The sequence below is a fragment of the Hyaena hyaena genome, unplaced genomic scaffold, assembly GCF_003009895.1.
Source record: "Hyaena hyaena isolate Hyena2069 unplaced genomic scaffold, ASM300989v1 scaffold_417, whole genome shotgun sequence".
NCBI classification, from domain to species: domain Eukaryota; kingdom Metazoa; phylum Chordata; class Mammalia; order Carnivora; family Hyaenidae; genus Hyaena; species Hyaena hyaena.
In genome coordinates, this window is record NW_024081050.1 from 201118 (window position 1) to 224554 (window position 23437).

Below are 23437 nucleotides of genomic sequence, written 5' to 3' on the forward strand. Positions count from 1 at the left end.
ATGTTTTTGACTGTCACTCAAACAAAACACAACTGGCCACCAATTGTGACCTCTGTTCTAGAATATTACCAATCTGCTACTACTGGGGGAAACCCTGCAAAGTAACTTTGCCGGGACTGGCAGAGAGCACGCCTGCTAGCAGGGCCTCCGGTCAGCTTCTGTGCCTCACATCTAAGAGGAGAGTCTTCAACAGGACTGACAGCAGGGCTTCCATATGAAAAGTGCTTTTGGGGGCAAAACTTTCAAAGAAATCATGTCTAAGAGGGAACATTACAAATATCAACATGTTTTACAAACAGGCTTTCCCACCACTACCAGAGTCCACACCACCCTTGAGATGTTTCATGTTCTAACTCTGTACCATTTAATTTCTTATGAAAGGCATTCAGAGCTTAAAGGGTAGGAACAATTGAAAACTACTAATCTAGGACAGCAAAACACTTCTGCTGAACTGCCTCTTCTAACAGGGCCAGTTCCTTAATTTATGGCACCCTTTCTTTATAAAACAGCAAACAAAAATTATGGCCTCATTTTGACCTCTTGTTTTTGCTACATGACTATATATACCTCATCTTTCAATGTCCCCTCAATTTATTTATGCCAGAAACTAGAGGTTAAAGTTAGAATTTCATTATATTTCCCCCTTCTTACCACAAATTGTGTGTGAGTGTGTGGGCACGTCCATGCACAAGTGGATACTGTCTTCTAACCGATTACTTTCTTCTACACTGACGGCACCTGGCATATACTAAGCACTCACTGAAGGTCAGCTCTCACTGCTGTCACCATCCTACCTTGTTATGTGGGGAGACAGGTGGGAGGCAGGGTAGCTATTCTTCTATCCAGACATCTACCGAGTCTTACGGCCCGGCCCGCCACAGCCTCCCTTGCGCCACCCCTCCCTCCCACAGTGGCTCCCACAGCACCTCTGAGGGCTCCCTGGAATATAAAAATCACCACATTTTTATAAATGTAGCGCTTTAATACTCTAAATTTTATTGGATAGATATCCTTATCTTAATCTCTTCTATCTGAAATGCATGTAGTCTAGAAAACCATTTTGAAATTTCACAGACATTCTCCTAATTAGAAAGATGAAAAGAGCTTCAGGGACTATGTGCATGTTGAAAACAAGCTTTTCTGCCGCCATCAAGTTGTGAGTGGTAAAAAAGTTGGGGAGGAAGTATCCTTTGCTAGCCACTAGATGGCCCCCTAATCCTGAACACTTGATTACTTCTGCAGGAAGACACACAGGAGGTGGTAAGGAAAAGTGGGTGCAGTTAAGTACCCAAGGCTGGAGTTCCTAACATGGGCAACTGCTTCTGTATATAGCTTCTTCTGTGAAATTATCAATTCATCTAAATTCTTTAAATTATAAATTTCTCAAAGAGAGAACAACTTCTACAGCCACCCACTGCGGATCCACAACAGACATGTAACATGATGGAGAAATAAAAGTTTGTTATTTTTAAGCCAGAGATTTTGGGATGTTTGTTACTATATCATTATCTAGAATAATGGATCGATACATCTATACACTAGGGAAAAAACATGCCAATTAATACAAATTAAAAAAAAACTCATTCCAGGCATTTGACAACTCAAGAGTTTTCTAAAACTAAAATCAGTTCCCGAGTTGCTGGTTTAATCTACTGAAGTGCCTGTTTTAGGAATAAAACAAGCCAAAGGCTACTATGCTTTAAAAGGGCAGGTGCATAATGAAATTTCAGGGAAGTCATTGAAACGGGCATTAATACAGTATTACGATAATTTACTGTTACCTTGAATGTGCCTTGAACAGAGGTTTGAGGGGGCAGAGTCCAGGTAGGACAATAGGCTGTTCTCATCCCACCTGCACTGTCCTTCCTGCCAGAACAAAACCCTGGTTAGCCTTCAAGGATCTGCACAGGCTCTTTGTCTTTGAAAACCTTCCTCATGTCTCTGATCCACACAGACCTTTCCTGACTCTAAATGCCAACCTGAAGTCTGTACTACTTACTACTCTGCTCAATACCTAATCTTACACTGTCTCGTTTTGCTGCTTGAATACGTCACAGGCACACATACTGCCTCCAAAACATGATTCTAAGTAGCCTGAAGACAAGTCTATGACCTCTACTTCTTTTGCACACTCACTCAGCAACCAGCAGTACTGAATTATAAACCAAATGGGAGAATGTACTTGAGAGCTTTCGGAAGATTTTTCCACCTGACTCTAACATATGTTAAAGAAGTGAACAAAACATCAAAAAATCATGTGAAAACCCTACTATGAATAAAAATGTCTGAAAATACAGAATGATTTAAATTTTTTTTGTTTTATTTATTTTTGAGACAGAGAGAGACAGACCATGAGTGGGGGAGGGGCAGAGAGAGAGAGAGGGAGACACAGAATCTGAAACAGGCTCCAGGCTCTGAGCTGTCAGCGCAGAACCCAACGCGGGGCTCGAACCCACGAACCGGGAGATCATGACCTGAGCTGAAGTCAGACGCTTAACTGACTGAGCCACCCAGGCACCCCTGAAAATACAGAATGATTTGGAGTGAGCCAAAAATAAAGACCAATAGATAATCTGATTTCCCAAAAGGTAAATTCTGTGTCCATCATGTACAAAACTTCTACAGATAAAGGGTTATTAATCAGATGAAACTAGAAAACTTTTAATAGAAAAAACTGTTTGATTCTAAAACTATAGTCTACATAAAAGTTTTCATGAATTCAAATCTACTATTCTACAAATACAACTACTTTCAACCCTACTTCCCCTCCTGGGGGTGAGGGAATTCTGGTTTTGCTCTAAACAGAACAATAAATGTGGAGTTGTATGTATATGACCATGGTACCAAAAACCAAAGTGACTACTTGGAATAATCACACTGCTCAAACATTTCCCTTTATATTCCAGGCCATAGTACATGGCAGGTGTGTTCTCATCACAGCATTTCTTCTTGCTCATGCCTTCTGCAAGCATTTCTTGAGTGGCCCCCTAAGTGCCAGGCCCTAGGTAGTGAACAGGCAGTGCCTGTCCTGGGCGCTCACAGCAGGCAGGGTCTCCAGGACAGAACTGAGCCCTGGGTGGTTCAGAGGCCACAGGCCTAGCCCAAGGCCTCCTAGAGGACCCTGGGAGGGCAAAACAGTCCAGCCCGTTTAGGTTCTGAAGTCCAGTGTCTAACGGCCCTTTTCTCCCACATGCCACAAAACACCTCTAACATAACACCCCCTAAACTAAGCTCTGGGTTTCCCTCCCAAAAATCTTGCTTCTCCCATGGAGGCTCCAAATGTGGTTATAGAGCCATCATTTCCATCTACACTAGTAACATCCACTTCCCCTTTCATTTTTCCTTCCCTCTTACCATTGGGTCATGCTGAGGATTTCTTGCAGATGTTTTTGGAACCATTCTCATCACTGGCACCACTGCCAAGGCACTTGTTGAACCTGAACATCTTGCTGGGCTACAGCTGCAGTGGCTGAACTGGTTTTTTGCCCAGCCTCATGTTGTTTAACCTCTACCTACCATACCTTCACCTATTACGTTCCTTAGAAACAGATTCAGTGCTCCTGGTTGCCCCCTGCCTCCAGGATAAAGTTCAGGCTACTTACCAGGGATCTTTCTCAATCTGGCCTCAATCTCTTTTCCCCTTTCTCAGCACCAGCAAAATCTTTGCCTGGTTTCTAGCCTCTAGGCACCAGCTGCCTTGGTTTTATGGAAACCAGTGACTTATAGGCCTCCAGTACTTTGCTCAGGCTGTTCCCTCCTGTTGGAATGGGCTTTCCCCCTCCCTTCTCTGCTGGGAGAACGGCTGCTGTGTTCAGGGCCCAGCTAAGATTCCTTCTATTCTGCAAAGCCTGCCTCGCCCCAGTATACCTAAAGCCCCGGTGTTCCTACAACACTATATAAACACTTACTTGGAAGTGATCACACCCCAAAATTATTTAAATGCTTTTATTCACTCATTGATCCTTAGCACACTCCCAGGCACACAGCAGACATTTATTGAAAGCTCACACTCTAAATGGACTTGGAATCCCGTGACAGGAAACTTCATTCTCAAGGTATTCACAGTAAAACCAGGAAGTGGAACCTACAGAAAAACAGGCACTTGAAGAATTGGGGTCAACTGCTAACACACTCCTCTTCCCCTTTCTCATTTTCTCTTTAGCCTCCCAAAACCAGAAGTTCTAATCCCTGAAGGTGATTGCAGGTTTAGGCATCAGGAAAATGACCTGCATAATGGGTACTCAGCTTGACCCTTGGAAGGGGTGCTAGCCTCCACAAAGATAAGTCTGGGAGTCCAAATAAAGCTCCAAGTGGGTGAATGAACAGGAGAAGGGGGTATCATCATGCACAGAGCCTGCTGGTACTACCTGTCCCATTCAAGTTACTCCCCTGCCCTGCCTCTTCCTGCACACACCACTCCATAACACCCAAAATAGTTTGCTGAAGGGTCAACTGCTACTTGGATTGGCACTCTTTGGCATCACACACCCATGCACCAACAGACGCACTGAAAGCAGTCAGCATGGGTGAGCAGCTACAGCAACCAAAGAGCAGTGGGGTGGTCAAACCTGAGTGGAGAATGGAGATGTATCATGAACCTTCTTTCCTTTAAAAATGTATGCTAGTTGGAATCATATGAATAGATTCAAGAATGTCATTCTTGGGGCGCCTGGGTGGCTTAGTCGGTTAAGCTTCCGACTTTCGCTTAGGTCATGATCTCACGGTTCGTGGGTTCGAGCCCCGCGTCGGGCTCTGTGCTGACTGCCAGCTCAGGGCCTGGAGCCTGTTTCAGTCTGTGACTCCCTCTCTCTCTGACCCTCCCCTGCTCAAGCTGTCTCTCTCCTCTCCTAGAAATAAATAAAACATTTAAAAAAAAAAAAAAAGAATGTCATTCTTTCTGCACAACGGATTTGAGCTAACAGTCAAAAGCATAGCTACATGGGTCTTTAATTCTCAAACCAATAACTTAGATGCCAAGAAGAATAAACACTGGCTGCAATGAATGCTAATCTACGCTTTTATCTGTCCAAATCAGTACGAAAAATAAATGAGGGAAGAGAAACACATGCCGAACAGTGAAAAGAAGAACCCCTCCCTCCCACCACTCACAAAAATTAACTACAAATGATCAGAGACTTAAACATAAGACTTGATACCATAAAACATCTAGAAGAAAACAAAGGAAAGAATCGTCTCCATAGTAGTCTTGGTAATGAGTTTCTACACATGATGCCAAAAGCACAAGCAACAAAATCATTTTTTTAAATTTTTTTAATGTTTTATTTATTTTTGAGAGAGAGAGAGATACAGCATGAGCAGGGGAGGGTCAGAGAGAGAGGGAGACACAGAATCCAAAGACAGGCTCCAGGCTCTGAGCTAGCGGTCAGCCCGATGCGGGGTTCGAACCCACGAACCGTGAGATCACGACCTGAGCTGAAGTCGGATGCTCAGCCGACTGAGCTACCCAGGTGCCCCACAAACAACAAAATCAAAAACCAACAAATGATACTTCATCAAATTCAACAGCTTCTGCACAGCATGAGAAACAATTAACAATGAAAAGAAAACCTACAGAATGGGAGGAAATTTTGCAAACCACATATTGGACAATGGGGTTAATATCCAAAATATAAAGACCTCATACAACTTAACAACAAGGATGACAACAACAACAACAATCCAATTTAAAAATGAGCAGAACTAACTAAAATAAGTAATAAATTAAAATGAGCAGAACTAAGTAGATATTTTTTGAAAGACGACATAAAATAGCCAGCAGACATGAAAAGATGCTCCACATCAATCACCATCAGGGAGATGCAAATCAAAACCACAATGAGATACCACCTCATACCTGTCAGAATGGCTACTATCAAAAAGTGAAGAGACAACAAGTGCTGGCGAGGACATGGAAAAAATGGAACCTTCGTCCACTGTGGGTGAGAATGTAAATTGGTCCAACCACTATGGAAAACAATATGGAGCTCCTCAAAAAATTAAAATAAACTGGGGCGCCTGGGTGGACAGATGCTTCAGTCGGAAAAGCATCTGATTTCAGCTCAGGTCATGATCTCATGGTTTGTGGGTTCGAGCCCCACGACGGGCTCTGTGCTGACAGCTCAGAGCCTAGAGCCTGTTTCGGATTCTGTGTATCCCTCTCTCTCTGACCCTCCCCTGCTCACGCTGTCTCTCTCAGAAATAAATAAAACATTTTAAAAAAATTAAAATAAACCTACTATATGATGCATCAATTCCACTTCTGGGTATATACCCAAAGGAAATAAAAATAGGATTTTGAAAAGATATCTGAACTCCCATGCTTATTACAGCATTATTCACAATAGCCAAGATATGGAAACAACCTAAATGCCATCAACAGGTGAACAGATTTTTTAAAAATACAAAAAAAAGATGTAATATATATACACAATGGAATATTATTCAGCCATGAGGAAAGAGGATATCCTATTTGCTACAACACAGATAGACCTTATGCTTAGCACATTACACTAATAAGTGAGATAAGTCAGAGAAAGACAAATTACATATATGTAGAGTCCAAAAAAGTCAAACTCATAAAAAGCAGAGTAAAATGATATTTACCAGGGGCTGGGGGGCTGGCGAATAAGACTTATGTTTTAAAACCTGAACTTGGCAATGAGTAATAAATAAACCAGAGACAGCTAATGCGCAGTATAATCAATATAGACAATACTGTGCTATAATTATGTAATGTGATAAATACTGCTACAATGGCAATCATATTACAATACATAAATGTATTTAAAGTAACATGTATAGGGGCACCTGGGTGGCTCAGTCAGTTAAGTGGACAACTCTTGGTTTCAGTTCAGATCATGATCTCAGTTTGTGAGATCAGGCCCCGCATGAGACTCTTTGCTGACAGCGTGGAGCCTGCTCTGGATTCTCTCTGCCTCTCCTCTGCTCACTCACCCTCTCTCAAAATAAACATTAAAAAAAAAAAGTAACGTGTTATATATACCTTAAATTTATACAATGTTATGTCAAACTTTTTCAATTAAAAAAAACGTTAGAGGAAGGAGGAATATCTATTTTTAAATAACTGAATATAATAATTCAACCCCAATTTGGCTGCACACTACCATATTTCCAGGTACCATAAAAAAAATTTAGAAAAATATGAAAAAAAAGAAAGAATATAAATACCATTCTATTACCATCGCAATTTACAGAGGTAATGCACTGTGTCTTAAAACAGTGATACGTTTATGGAGAAAAGAAGTTAAAGGGAGCGGCCCCTGGGTGGCTCAGTCAGTTAAGCATCTGACTTCAGCTCAGGTCATGATCTAACAGTTTGTGGGTTCAAGCCCACAGAGCATCAGGCTCTGTGCTGACACCTCAGACCTGGAGCTTGCTTCAGATTCTGTGTCTCCCTCTCTCTCTGCCCCTCTGCCACTCATGCTGTTTCTCTCTGTCTCAATAATAAACACACACACAAATTTTTTTAATAAAAAAATAAAAATTAAAAAAAGTTAAAGGGAACTTCAGGGGTGGGGCAGGGTATAAAAACATGTTCAAGACAGGAACTAAGAAGAACTCCCCAATCACTGCTCTCCTCCACCACTGCTTCCCCATCTCTATCCTTTCACCTCCAAATTGTTCAACGACATCAGTAGAAGGAAGTAGGAGTCAGGAACCTGACTGTGGCAGAATTTAAGGACTGTTTCCTTGTAAAATCAAGAAAACCAGACCCTAAAAATTTCTGAGCCCAGAACTTTATGCGTTCTGGTCTAAGAAAAAGGCATTCATATTTCACAACCAGGAATGTTTCTGACAGAACTGCAGGTGTCTTGACATATGGTCAAAAGGAAAGAACACCCACACAGCAGGGCAAGTGGCTCTGAAAACAATAAATATTAAAGGAAAGGGCATGTCTTGGTGCAGCCTCCAGAATCAATTCTAACAAATAGCATCAAAGTGCGAAGAGTTAATAGGTATAAGTTCTAAATCCATTAGTGGTTCAATTAGCTACCAGTGAAGAAGGGTTTCATGTTATCAAAATTCCAAGTATCTGACGCACCCCGCCTCTAGGAGTGAAGACTATTAATAAAGGCTCAGGCTGCGGTCCATGTCTACTTACTCTAAGTATGACCTCCCCTACTCCCTCCTTCTGTACTTCCATTTCCTTCCACTGGAATCCCCACCAGGGCTTTTGTCTGTTTTGTCCACCACTATATTATTGGCAGGTATAACAGCACCTGAGACAAAGTAGGAGCTCAGTCGTTAAACAAATGAATCATGTTTCTCTCTGGGAATACAGTAAACCAAATAAGACTCTGAAACTTTTGCCCAAATAAAAAGTGAACAGTAAGGATCTTCTATAAGAAAGAGCCATCTCCATGACAACTCAGTGGCAGAATAGAGACCCTCTCTGCTTATGACTGTCAGCTATACTAGAATCAAATGGACCACAAGAGAAGAGTCTGGCATTACATGAAATGTGCTATACGCACTGCTTGGTTCCTATGCTCTTACCAGTTTTATTTTAGAAGAAAGATTTTCTGGCAATTTTGTTTTTAGTTGATTTGTTTCCTTGAATGTCAGTGGAAATCCACTCAGGAATGCCAAATCTTGCATTAGCACTAACCCAGGGACTTCTTTATCCGTGGTCTAAAATAAGAGAGGGAAAAACACAACTCACTTTCCATATCATATGGCTGCTGAAAATTTACAGCTAGGAAAACAAAGAATTTCTACATCTACCAGCTTCAAAATCAGAACGTTATGGTTACTTAAATCAGCACTCATTAAGACTTGTAAGCTTGGCTCAGAAGAAAAGTATACATTAAAAAGCCTCTCAAGGTAAAACAGCTTTTTATTATTTATACTTTTATTCTAGCCTACTACGCAAATACAATTAATTTAAAATAACATACCAAATAGCCCCTCCAAACTGTCTGTTTGCTGTTTCCCTTAAACATTCCATTCTGGGCATCTTCAACTACAATAAAGAATACAATAAGCAAGCACATTTTTAATGAATACTATTATGATCTCTGCCAGGACACTACAAAGCATTTTGAGACTGTTATAGCAGAATACATGGCCTCAGAAAAAGTTAGCTGGGGAAAACAAAATTAACCTATCCAACAAAAGGGGAATGATGTAATACCAGTGTACAATTAAATTAAATTTTGCAGTACTGAAAAAGAGATTCATACAGGCAGCAGAAACATGAAAATGACAGATCGAGAGAATCACAGATGCAGGAGCAAACATCGACATATTTAATTAAAAGAAAAAAAAGAATTATTTGGCACAAGTAAAACATTTGGGAGTGGTGGGTACTAGGAAAAAGGGGTAACCAGAAGAAAAGCCTTTGAAAGCCAGGCCAATGGCATTATGATGAACAGCAGGAAGCCACTGTAGATCCTAGAGTTCCTCAAGGTTCACAATAATTCCTAAAATTCATCAGGTAAGGCTAAATTGAGCAGATTACGTTGGAGGGTGCAGAGGGGCGATGACACCACCCAACTGGGCAAGAATTCTAAAGTGATGGGGACAAATGACATTATCAACTTGCTGCCGTCAGCAAGGATCTTGGAAAACAGGAGAGGTCAAAAGGCTATAATCTTCAAAATGGGCACGGAAAGCAGGTTCTGACCTGTCGAGATGGCTGCTCATCCTAGACAAGAGTTTCAGATGTACCATAAAAATAGAATTGGTGAGCAATGAAAAAAATCAAAGCCTTTGCAGTATACTATTAATCTTTAAAGGAAGCACTGAGCACTAAGAATTATGAGTTCATTACAAATAAATTTATCAGATATGCACCTCTCTCTGTCTCTCTCTTTCCCCACTGACATGGTGGGTTCTGTGCAGGCAGATGAAAGAACTCTAACAGATGTGATGTATCATTTGTACACAAACTCAGCAAAGTAGCTAATGACATCTCATGTCATCTTTATGGATATAACAGAGACTTAGCCTAGATCCTAAATTTGGTGGCTTATAACCAATTCTGACTGAAGACTGAAATTATAAAGCCACAAGTAACCTAGAGAGAGGTTTCAAAGATTGCCCCATAGGTTCTGTGTTGTTCCACAATCCTTCAAGGTTTTGGAAGACATAGAAGGAATGCTTGTGAAACGTGTGCACTTACGTAAAGCCGACAGAGAAGTGATTCTCCTGGATAACATACGAGGTAGGGTTTCCTCAAAGTTCTTACTTAGAGCAATGAGTCAGACCTAACAAAATGAAACCTTCTATACACAAAAGTTTAAGACCTTTAACTTGGCACCAAAAACCAACTACACGAGCATAAATTAAGAAGTATTGGGGCGTTAGCGTGTACTGTTTCTTTAAAAAGACAGGTGTTTTAGTCTAGGGCAAATTCAGTAAGTCAACAATGTGCTGTGGCCATACTGAATTTCTACTGTAATTCTGTGCTTTATTGATTTATTGATTTGAGGGTGCAAGTGAGGGAGGGAGAAGAGAGAGAGTTCCCGGAGGGACAGAGAGAGAGGGAGAGAGACAAGTGGGGCTCTATTCCCTACCATCAACCTATCAGGAAATCCTGTTAGGTTGACCTTCAAAATGTCCAGAATCCAACTTGTTCTCTCTACTACTCCGATCCAAGCCGTCTTCCCTCTTGCCTGACTCTTGCTGAATGATTGTATCTTTGCCTCTCCTCAGTTTATTCGCACTGCAGCAGCCAGACTGCTCCTTTTGGAACATTAGTCAGATCATATCACTCCTGTACTCAAAATCCTCCAATGATTGCTCACTACACTCTGAGCTAAAGCCAAAGTCCTCGCCATGGCTGCCAGGGCAGACCCCCTCTGTTCCCCATTACTTCTCTAGGCTAATCTCTTACCTGTCTTTCTTGTTCACCCTATTCCAGCCACACCAGCCTCTCTGCTCTTCTTCAAACATGCCAGACACACTCCTGCCTCAGGGACTTTGCACTGGCTATTTCACTTAACTGAATCACTTCTTCCCAATACATTCATGTTGCTGGTCCTCTCACCTTCTTTAAATTTTCACTCAAAAATGACCTTCTCAGTGAGTCTGCCCCTATCACTCAATTTCTTTGGCTCAATTTTTCTGTATACCACTTGTCTCCTACAAATTACATAATTTATTCGTATGCTGTTTTGGCTGCCTCCTTCTGCCAAGATGTAAACTCAATGAGGGCAAAGATTTTTGTCTCTTTCTTCATTTTCTTCTTGTCTACATTTTCAGCACTGAGAATATTACTTGGTACAAGGTATGCACCCAACAAATACTTACTGAATGAACAGATCCACTCTTTGCAGATTGAACCACACTGAAAAAAAATGTTCTATTCTACTTGACACACTTTAAAAGTAAGAGAAACTAAAGCTCATTCTGAGAAGAGCAAACTAGAACACAGACAAGCCCCTAAGAGACAGCTAAAGGAGTAAGAATGAAAAGAAATATCACATGGGAAAGGGATTATATTACATGAGTTCTGTAAGATCCCAACAAGTACAAATTTACCCAGTGTGAGAAAGCTATAAGGAAACACTATAATTCCTTGTAAAGGACAATGTACTCCAGAGATAAAGTGAACTATCACAGGAGAAAATTCATTTCCTGTAGCTCAAAGGGGATAAGCTTGACTGGAAAAACCACTTTGCTGAGGAAACCCAGGCCAAGGCTACAGGGCTGGACTGCGTGTCTGTTGAAGTGCTATCTACTCGATAGAGTAGCAGAATCATCAGAGGGGCAGAAATGACACATTTCACAAAGAGAAAAAAAGTCAAATTTTTGATGGTTAACTAGAAAGAGGTTAAATGAGATAAATGGAACATCATATGTGGAACAAATATTTTCATCAAGATCAGGGGCTGGCATTTCATGGCCAAAATTTAGCCACTGTCTGTTTTAGCGTGGCCCCAAGCAAATGACCTCTTAAAAACGCTAAATGTTGAATACCTATAAAAATGCCTACATAACATCCTCCATTTGCCTCTTGCCCACAAAGCCTAAAATATTTACTATCTGATCCTTTCAGAAAGAATTTGGCAGTCATTGATCTAGATTATTGAGGAGGATAAAGAATGAGTCTATGGTGCACTAGAAATAAGAGCTCCATGAAGGCACGGACGTGCCTTTTTTGTTCTCTGCTGTTTCCCTGTTACCTGGAAACACCACCAACACAGAGCAATGGCCCAACAAATTTTATTTGACCAATGAATAAGGAGGGCAGGCAAACAGAAACCTAAGTGGGAATTCAAAAACAGTATTTATTCAGATTTTATTTATATCAAAATTTACAAACCTCTTGAGTCTTTGCTAGGTTATAAAATTAGCAGAAGAAAAACCCAAGATTCTCTCCATAGACGTTATAAGTGAATTATTATAATTCTTAACATAATGTCATTTCCTTTTCTCTTCAGATGGAATGTTATCAGAGCACCTTAAGTAATGTAAAAAACAAAGCTAGAGGCAACCGGGTGGCTCAGTCAGTTGGTCGAGCGTCTGATTTCCGCTCAGGCCATGATCTCGCAGTTCCTGAGTTCAAACCCCACATCAGGCTCCATGGTGACAGTGTGGCGCCTGCTTGGGATTCTCTCTCTCTCCCTCCCTTTATTCCTTCCACATTCTCTCTCAAAATGAAATACATACATACATACATACATACATACCTAACAATGCTGAATTTAGCCAAACAAGAAAACAGATTAATTTGCTATAATTTGTCAAAGATTATCCCTTTACTTTCCCTATATATTTAAACTATAACTTAAATACAAAAATGTATTTAAGAAAGAAATCTAGAGAGTAAAGGGGATGATATCTATACTTAGGTTACAATTTCCTTTCAAATTAACAAACACCTCATTAAGTATTTAATAAGACAGCACAATGTTCGATACTGTTCAGGACACAAACTGGTGAGTGATAAGGTTTCTGGCTCGATTAAGAAATTAGATGAGAATACCATCAACTCCTGCACAACCAAAAACAAAGTTGTGAGTCGGGTGACAAGCACTACAGGGATACAGAGAAGTCAGAATAAACAGAATCACTGTGAACCGACGGCCCGGGATCTTCATGGAGACAGAACTTGAGACAAGGCGTGAAAGAACAGGAGATGGGCTGGGGGGGAAGGGGGCGGGGAGAGCGGCCCCACATGTGAAGACGGGCAGTCTGGAGGAGCTGCTGGAGGGCTGGAATGTGAGGAACAATGGGCAGAGTCAAGGCAGTCAAAGCTGAGTCCTGACCACCAAGGAAGAGAATTCTGTATCCATATGAAAAACAAGTACTACTATATTACGGTCTTCAAAAAGGAAGCGGACCAGTAAAATCAGAGCTTTCTGATTCGCTTACAGTTATGTGCTGGACAGACTGGAGAAGAACTTTACAGGTAGGCAGAGTGGCTAGGCGACTATCACTGCAGCCTGTGTGAAGAAATTGAGTCTGGTGCGAAGGAAGTGAGATGAGTAAGAAAGGGGAGAATCATTTGCAAAAAGCAAAAGTAATAGGGTAAGGTCAATATACTGGTGATGGAGATTAAAAAGCAAGAACATATCGAAGATAATTCCAAAGATTTCAGCTAGGAGGTATGACATGGAAAGAATGAGACTAAGACTGAATGCTGTAAAGGGAACATGACAGCTTTCATCTTATACAAGTGAAAAACAGAGCGTCTGAGGAGAGAGGCTCAGTGCAGAGGAAGCATGAGAGACAACAGGCTAGAGGAGACCCAGGCGTGGGGCTCAGCAGCTCAGTGGCCAAGTGGGAAGATGGGCTCTCTAGATGCAGGTATTGTTCAATGCCAGAAATTACAATTTCAATTCTGTTATCTGGCCAAATCACCCGTATGAACAGATATTTCAGGATGTAAAGGAAGAATGTTCCAGGTATGTTCATTCCATACTGTAGAAAACCTTTCTGAAGAGTTATATGGTGGTAGTAGTAATAACAATAGTAAGCCTCCACAAAGACTCAGAGGCTAGAGAATAAGGTAAATCTACGTATCAGAGTTAAGGTCCTGACCAGAGCACAGAAAGACAAGTGTATTCCACAGAGTAAAATGTATGCAATCCTTTTCTCAAGTCAGAACTGAAATACAGCAGCAGCGCTTCTGCCTCTCTCGTTATATTTTTGGTTTATCAGACACTTCTTTAAAACTGAATCATGTCTGTTCCATTCAGAATTTTGTTATTCATACTGCCAATGAGAACATGATTTTAAAATACCCATAAGGAGATCTTACCATTCTTGGCACTGTCGAAAACAACAACTGAGACATTAGTGGAAGGGTTTTTGGGTTTTGCAACGTTGAATACGTCACTGGCAGAATGAAAAGAAGGATGAAGCGATGGCAGGTCCTTCAGTGTGACGTTGACCGGCAGTGCTGGGTCCAGGACGAACATGGGCGCCTTAATGCAGTGCGTCAACAAACACTCCAGCTGCTTCTCGCTGGGAACAGACACCAACATGCTCACAAACGTTCTTGACAATGCTATCAACACTGAAAAGTTTGCTGGTACTACTAAGTTTTCCAGATGCTTTTCTATATTCATAAAAAAAATCCCAATCTTTTTTAACAAGGAATCTTATCTCAAGAATATAACAAGATAGCAAGTAGGACATAAAATTATTAAATATACGCAGCTCTACAGGAGCTTTCAAGCTCCTATTAATATGATTGCCACCAAAATTTACTAACTCAAAGGTGCACGAGAAACTAAGCACTTCATTACTACCATTTTATAGATTACTCATAATTCTAGTGAAGTCTATCACTAGGCAGAGCAGGAATAGTTAAATTCTGTTTAACAGAGTGTCATCCTACCAGATACAATTTATCAATTCCGATTAGAATGCAATAAATTGCATTCAAAAGACACACGACACCAATGGAAACAACAGCAAACGTGACAAGGTTCTAAGATGAATGTATAAGGTATTTCTATCTAAATACAAGGAATGCCTAGAATAAACATATTACCTAAATAAACAATGGACAAAACATGGCTAGAGAATCACAAAGGGACAGCTATGAATAGTTAAACAATATATAAAATTGTCCAAATTCACTAATATTTAAAGAAATGCCAAAAAAAAAAACCCCAATGAGGCATCACATTTTGTTTACTAAATTAGCATCCCTCAAAAAATGGACTCAATGTAACTGCAAGCACAGTAAACCTATCCCTTTCAAACACTGCTGGCGTCACTGCAAATAGTGTTCCCATTTTCTCTCTGGAGAAGCAATTTCGTAGTATACGTGGGTATACTTATTCAGACCCATAAAAACTTATACATATGCTTCTACCTCAGTAGTTCACTTCCAGGAATCTAGTCCAAATAGGAGAAGAGAAACAAAACAGGAAAAACAAAGCCACATACAGAAAATGCCACAAACCCAAATATAAGATCAAAAAATATTTACAATAGTGAAAATACAGAAGTGCCCAATATTTAATAAATTATAGTACAGTTACCTTATGGAATATTTTATAACTATTAAAACTGATAAGCATGAAGATAATTTATGAACACAGATGTGTAGATTTTATACAGTTTTTAAAGCAGGATACAAAATTGCACAGAGATCATAAATTACTATAAATACATGCACAAAAAGGGAGTAATAAAATGATCACAGTTGTTGAAAGGGGGGCGTATAAGTATGAGCTTGCTCTTTTTACTCTCTTCTCAACCCTTCTGTAGTGTGGCATCATTACTTTAAATAATTAAAAATTTTATTTATGTCACTTAAAAATAACAGTGCTACCAGCAGTATATTTATAAACAAACATACAGAGGGGTGCCTCGGTGGCTCAGTCGGTTGAGTGTCCGACTTCGGCTCAGGTCATGATCTTACTATTGTGGGTTCAAGCCCTGCATCGGGCTCTGTGCTGACAGCTCAGAGCCTGGAGCCTCATCCAGATTCTGTGTCTCTCTCTCTGCCCCTCTCCTGCTCATGCTCTGTCTCTCAAAAAATAAAATAAAATGTTTAAAAAAAAAACCTTTTAAAAATAAATATACAGAACATGAAGAAATGATTCAAAAGTTACTTCTAGATCTCAAAATTCCTTAGGATCATTTCTATAAAATAACTCTTTTATTTTAAGACTAATGGTTAAGTGGGGAAGTGCTGTTAACAGAAATTTCTGCTTGTCAGTGAGGCAGTTTTGTTTTCAGGATCTATCAGGGTCAGGTATGATTCAAATCATGATGGACACATCTGATTCTTAGCACTGGGCTAAATCCCCTTCCCAAGCCCTTAAATATAAGACATTCAACGATGACAGCTTTTAAAGATAAGGGAAAACATAATAAACACACAACTGAGTGATGAATAGAAGTTCTATAAATGAAAACACCGGGGTAGAAGTTACACTTTAAGTGGACCAAAAGAACAGCGCACCAAGACAGTAATGGAAACAACAGAGCAGAAAAACCTGACATCCAAAAACCTAACCCATCCAGAAACAATAAAGCTTTGTTAGTTCTCAATCAACTATTCCTTTGGCACTGCAAGATTTCTCATCTAAAAAAGGCAATTAATTTAGGGTCAAAAGCTAACAGATAAGGGATTAAAGAGGAATAGTAAACACAAAATACTGTATATCCAACAAAACAAGTAAGAACCTGGAAGTTTCACTTCAATACTTCAACTTCTATTCCTGAGAGGAAAATCAAAACACTTACCTCTTTTTGGTTGGTTCTGTTGTATTCTTCCCAAGCATTTCTCTAATGAAAACAAACATATTTCATTACATATTCAGGAGCTAGTACTAGTCCAAAATGTGAACAAAAGGTGACTAACAACACGGATTTTCTTATTTACTCTACTGGAACTAACCAGTAGGTCAGAAAATATAATGCTTACAACATTTAAGATGTGTCATAAATTTTAAGTTTCAATGAAATATGCTCAACAATTATTATCACATAGCTCCTACAGGAACCATAAAAATTGATTTAAACTTGTATGTTTTACGACTAAAATATTGTACGAGGCTGCCAGAGTCATTTTCATGCACTGGGAAGGTCTCTGACACAAAGAGAGAGAGAAACTTTGTTGCAGTATAACTTCACCAATGACCTGCAACTGGGAGCACCCGTAATATTTGTGAAGAAATGAATGAAGAAATGGAGAAATTCTCAGCAAATGCTAAGGAATCAGAAGAAAAGTTATATCAGCCAGATCTCTAGCTCTTAAGGTTCTCCATTCAAGTGTATTGTACCTTTCTCAGATAATTAACTAAAATGATCAAAATTCCACATATAAAAAATTAGCAGTTTCTAATACCATATTGTATGATTTGATATTAAAAGGGGTAAAAAGAACATACTTTGTACTGTATCAAATGGAAAAAAGTTAAGTCTGGAAGCCTGCTTTATTTTTCAAAGGAAAAAAAACTTTTTTGCATAACAACACCTTATTTCATGAAGGTATCACGCCTTGAACTCAGACAGAGTAAGAAGCAGGAACCCAGAGGAAGCTCCTTTCCTTTCAGGCCCTCAGAGAGCAAGGCATCACTAGAATGGCATAGTCATAAAACAGCCATCTAACAAAGTGGCTGAGTCCTCATTGGGCACCAAGAAATAAGGGTTGAACACATGACTGACAAAATCTTATAATGGCACAAATGTGAGATGCAGGTTTTTGTTTGGATTAGCAATGTGAACATCACCCTACCCGTTTGAAATGCACTGTTACTTAGATTCATACAAGTGTGTGTGTGTGTGTGTGTGTGTGTGTGTGTTTTAACTCCAATTATATATTGTTATTTTCTTTTAAGTTCCATTTATTTTGAGAGAGAAGTGGGGGGAGGGGAGGAGAGGGCGAGCATGTGCACATGAGGTGGAGGGGCAGAAAGAGAGAGAATCCCAAGCAGGCTCTTCACTGTCAGTGTGGAGCCTGATGTGGGGCTCAAAACTGTGAGATCATGACCTGAGTGGAAATCAAGAGTCAGACGCTTAACTGACTAAGCCACCAAGGTGCCCCAGTGTGTGTTTTGTTTTTAAAAAATCCATTTTACCTCATTGCTTTCTGCTCCTCCTCCATCTGTTCTCGGACTTGCTGTAGCTCCTTCAGTAGTTCAAGATCGGTGCCATTCACCCAGGTATAAACCACATCAATCGGCATGGGCAGACAGAGCCTAGGGCAAAGCCACAGGTCCGTCAGCTTACATGTGTTTTTCCAATACATTTAGGAGTAAGAGTATGTAACAGGGTTTAAACTCAAAGATTATGAAAAAAAATCAATGAAAAGGTAATCCAACCAGCCAACAGTATCACAGACTTGCGTGTCTTCAAGCTGGAGCTGAGGGACTATTTGTTGAGAACTTTCTCTGCAAGATGCATGCAGATAATTTCTGCAGTTTTGCACCATTTAATCCTCACAACCACCCTGTAAAGAAGCCGCCATCACTCTACTTTTAAGACTGTCGGGAGTCCCAGAAGCTCAGCTTACAAGGCTACATGCTCAGTTTGACAAACAAGGGTGATGCAATGCAAATGCAGCCAAACAGAGAAAAGAAGTTAAAAGCAAAACAAAATTACCAAAAAGGACCTATCCAACAGTCCATAATGAAGACCTAAACCTAATTAATGCTGCAGCCTTCCAATTCCCTGCTGCCAAGCCCAGCCCCTCCCAACCTTCCTCACCCTGCCTTGCTTCTTCTTATCTTCATAGCACTTACCACCTTTCTAACATATAAAATAATTAACTTGTTACATACACTGGTAATTGTACGTGTCCCTCCCCCAGAATGTAAGCTCCAAGAGGGCAGGAAACTTTCTTGTTTTGTTCCTTAAAGTATCCAATCAATTAGAAAAGTGCCCAGCATACAGGCACTCAGTATTTGTTCAATGAATCAATGATTTATATACATATATGTATGAATATATATATATATATGAGACACTAGCACCGACCTTCCTGAAACTACTCACTGTTTTTCCTTGTTTATCTTTTCCTCAAAATAAGGAGTGAGGCAGGCATCTAATTCTTGAGTATCCAACCTAAGCCTCATGTTAGTGTTCTGTTCAGGTTTTACCCCGGCTGAAAGCTCTCTTCCCCTTTCTTTTACCAACTTAACCAAAATCCTCCCCACCTTTCCGGTCTACTTCAGATGTATGATATAAAAGTTCATTATGATGCACAGGCAGGTGGCATTTCAGCAAAGATATGAAGGAAGAGAGGAAGCAAGCCATGTGAGTAACGGGGGAAGAATGGTCCAGAGAATGGGAAGTGTGCAAATGTTCTGAGGCAGACACCCAACAGGCACAATCAATGAACCAGAGGCCAGTGTGGCACAGACAAGGGGAGCAAAAGGAAGAGCATACGAGAATATGAGGGTCAAAGAGGAACCAGGGACCCAGAGCTTCACGGGAAAAATCAGGAATCCCCTCATACTCAGACATATGTGACAGCTGAGCATCTACCAACCTTCCTGTTAATGTTCACCACTGTCTGCAGAATAAAACGTAAACTCCTACATAATGTGCCCCTTGTGCTCTACACACTCCCAACTGTTTACCCAAGCAGGCTAAGACTTGCAAGCTTTTGTGCCTATGAACGTGCCTCTCCCACTGCCTAAAATATCCTCTTTCATGCTTCACGGAACCATTTCCTCCTTCCCCAATTGCCCTCTTCCCTCACCTCCCACAAAGAGAATGTACTGCTTACCACACAGTTTCATTGTACTCTGTACACTAAGGAACCCTTAGCACACTATTTTGTACTAGTTTTTATGCATGTCTATCATCCACTAGATGGAGTATCTCTAGGGCAGAAATGGCACTATGCATTCTGTGCCGGGCTTCAATTACTTCCTCTTTCCCATTATCTTCAGACTCTCTCCTCACCATAAGTTACAGTATATGAAAGCTTCCTCAGCTAGGTTTCTTATGCATTTATTATACCAATGGTTCTCGAATGTTAGCAGGCATCAGAATCACCTTTGGGCATGTAAAAACAGATTGCCGGGCTCCATCCCCAGAGTTTCTGACTTATTAGGTCTGGAGTAGGGCCTGAGAATTCGCATTTCTAACAAGATCCCAGGTACTACCAATGCTGCCAGTCCAGAAATCCGCTCTGAGAATGAATGAATTACATGTAGGTTGTAGTTCACATTTTTAAGTTAAAAAAAAAAAAAAAGCTTCCCCCACTAAAATGCCAGTTCTACATGAGGTCAGTGAGTTCCTCATGTTCATCATGAGATGCCTAAAAATAGGGCCTGGTATATGAGTGAGATTTAACATATACTCATTGGCTAAATTAAAACCCTAAGTTCATTCCCTCAACATATACATCAGTTTTTTCCGTAAGTAAGTAAGAAAGAAAGAGAGAGAGGGAGGGAGGGAAGGAAGAAGAAAGAAAGAGGAAGGAAGGAAGGAAGGGAAAAAAAGAAAAAGAAAGAGAGAGAGAGAGAAAGAAAGAAAGAGGTTTTATATTACCTACATCTAAATTATCCAAGGTCATCTCACTCTCAATTTCTCAGACTAAGAATTAATTTTAAAAAACTGCTTAGATGACATATTTTTAAACAATTTTTTTTTAAAGAACTGCACATTCCAAAGATATCCTATAAAAGTAATTATCTGCTATTAAAGATTTTTTAAGGGGCGCCTGGGTGGCTTAGTCGGTTAAGCGTCCGACTTTCGCTTAGGTCTTGATCTCGCGGTTCGTGGGTTCGAGCCCCGCGTCGGGCTCTGTGCTGACTGCCAGCTCAGAGCCTGGAGCCTGTTTCAGTCTGTGACTCCCTCTCTCTCTGACCCTCCCCTGCTCACGCTGTCTCTCTCTCTCTCCTAGAAATAAAACATTAAAAAAAAAAAATTAAAAAAATAAATAAATAAATAAAGATTTTTTAATAGAATCAAGGGATATCCATACATGTTCATTTGGGGAAATAAGTATATAATGGATTGATGTACTGGCTCTTCTAATAAGGTTGCATTACAAGATTAATTTAATTCTCTGGTGTTAAACTAACAAACTAAGGAGATCATGTGATCTGCCCCAGATCAGTGAGTCAGTTGTTTTTCTACTATTAGACATGGCCACAATGAGTTTGAGTCTTTCTTTCTGACCACAAGCCCACTATATCTTAGTTTCCAGATGAAAGAAAGCCTTTGTCTTAGAGCTGAAGACTAAATAAGTCACCTGTGACTCAGAACCAAAGCCATGGTGACAATAATACAGCTTTTATTTTAGTCAGTTTGGTTTAAGTGAATACACAGGCACTATGACATGTAAAGGATACCATGAATGTAGTCCTTTGGTTCTACGTTCTATAAAGTAGGTATGAAAACCAGGAACTTAAATGGTATCTTAGTGCCAAAGAAGCCCAGACTGACTTAATGCCTCACAATTAGTAGCAATAGATAATTTAAATATTCACTTGTTACTGACATATAGAATGGACTCTTCTTTTAAAGGGGCGCCTGGGTCACTCAGTCGGTTAAGTGTCCCACTTTGGCTCAGCTCTCTCCTGGGCTCACTGCCATCAGTGCAGAGTCCCGCTTTAGATCCTCTGTCTCCCTCTCTCTCTGCCCCTTCCCCACTCATACTCTCTCTCTCAAAAATAAAGAAAACATTAAAAAAAAAAGCATTTCAAATAACATTAAAAAGACTTGCAGAGAAACTCGCAAAATGATGAAAACTCACTATAAACATTATGGTATTTTAAAATATATTTGAACATGTGATATGTTATATATATGATCTATTTACTGGTCATCTTCAAAATTAGTCAATTTTGAAATATCCTAATATAAAAATCAAACTATATTTTAACGCAATCTAAAATTAGGAGGAGAAATATTTAACACACATACACAAAAGTTTTCAGAAAGAGAACAAGAATGGTTGATTAAAACTGCTGACCTCAGTATCTGGATTTTCTAAAGCTACTTTTCCTTCTAAAATTTTGATGCTCCCTCAGGGCAGGGATTCATGCAACTGTACCATCAGTGCCTAGCACAGCATAAGGCTCAGTAGGTTTAATAAACACCTGATAAATATTTGATTTAAAAAACAATCCATTTTGAGCTTTTCTTAGGAAAATCAGCTAAAATGAAAATGAAGAAGTAGGAAAATTGTATTTCATCAAGAATCTGTTAATGCACTAGTTCTCAAAGTGTAGCCACCAGACCGGCAGCTTCGGTACCACCAGTGAAATGTCATGTCATTATTAGAAATGAAAATTCTCTGAGGCCCTGTGAGACCTCCAGATGCAGAAGCTCTGGAGGTGGGGGGAACTGCATCTTCTCAAGCCTTCCATGGGATTCTGCTGCACACTAAGGTTTTAAGAACTGCTTTGTGAAAGAAATGGTTCTCTACCAACTTTTTACTCTCCAGACCCTTCACATTTAAAAATTAAGGACCCGCCAAAAGCTTTTATTTATAGACTGTAACTATTCACATTTACCATCTTTGAAAATAAAGCAGACACTTTAAACATACTTAATTCATCTTAAAATGAATTAAGAAGAAATAATATTCTCTAAAACAAAACAAAACAAAACGAGTGAGAAGAGAGGCACTGTTTCACTTTTCTGTCAGTCTCGTTAATGACTTCATAGAAGAGAACAAGCACCTTGGATCTTCTGTGTTCAATCTGTTCACATGTGTTGTTTTGGCTGAAGTATAAAGACGACCCAGGTTCACACAGATAATGTAGTTGGGAAGGGGAGGTGTATTTTAATAGCTTTTTCAGGTAACAGTAGGCTTTCTTCTCTGATCCTACCAACATAAGTAGTAGTTACTTAAAAATTCATTGCAGTGTGGAATGTGAAGCCACATTAAGGAACTTTTTGTGCTTTTTACACTGAAATCCATTGTTTTTTCTTACACTTTGAATGACTTTTTTATGCATGTAAGATTTTGTAACACCTGTAACGATCTTGTAACAATGTGTTGGTTATCACATTGGAAAATAACAGCTTACTTAGTTACATAGATCGGCCAAATGGTGACATATTTCCTTAAGTTTCTTATATAATATTAATGAATGTGGGTTTTTTGGACAATGCACAGATCTAACCAGAGGAGTCTTTATGATACTGTGAACCTGTTAAGCTCACAGTGATAGATACAAGTTTCTCAAGTTCTAATTCACATTTGAAAGCTCAAGTTTGCGGCCCCCAGGTGGCTCAGTCGGTTAAGCGTCCGACTTCGGCTCAGGTCATGATCTCAGGGTTCGTGGGTTCGAGTCCCGCATCGGGCTCTGTGCTGACAGCTAGCTCAGAGCCTGGAGCCTACTTCGGATTCTGTATCTCTCTCTCTCTCTGACCCTCCCCTGCTCACGCTGTCTCTCTCTCTCTCTCTCAGAAATAAATAAAACATTGAAAGCTCAAATTTTACCACTGGCAACGAATACTATTATTCATTATCCTTCAAGAGATAGAACTGCTTTGTTCACTGTCAAAAAAACATCTGTCAAATGACTAAGCGTAA

At 39.9% G+C, this 23437-nt stretch overlaps 1 protein-coding gene across 3 annotated transcripts in view; it reads right to left on the reverse strand.

Moving 5' to 3' along the window:
• GNPTAB (N-acetylglucosamine-1-phosphate transferase subunits alpha and beta) overlaps window positions 1-23437 on the reverse strand; it is a 94240-nt gene that overhangs the window by 34982 nt on the left and 35821 nt on the right. For 2 of the 3 annotated variants that reach the window (XM_039252490.1, XM_039252491.1), the window contains exons 3-7: window positions 18015-18134; window positions 16678-16719; window positions 14231-14436; window positions 8919-8983; window positions 8518-8652 (exon numbers count right to left, since the gene is read on the reverse strand). In XM_039252490.1, the coding sequence (XP_039108421.1) occupies window positions 8518-8652; window positions 8919-8983; window positions 14231-14436; window positions 16678-16719; window positions 18015-18134 (568 nt within the window). Of the gene's footprint in view, window positions 1-8517; window positions 8653-8918; window positions 8984-14230; window positions 14437-16677; window positions 16720-18014; window positions 18135-23437 lie in introns of those variants that run through there. The other variant, XM_039252492.1, reaches the window with a different exon arrangement.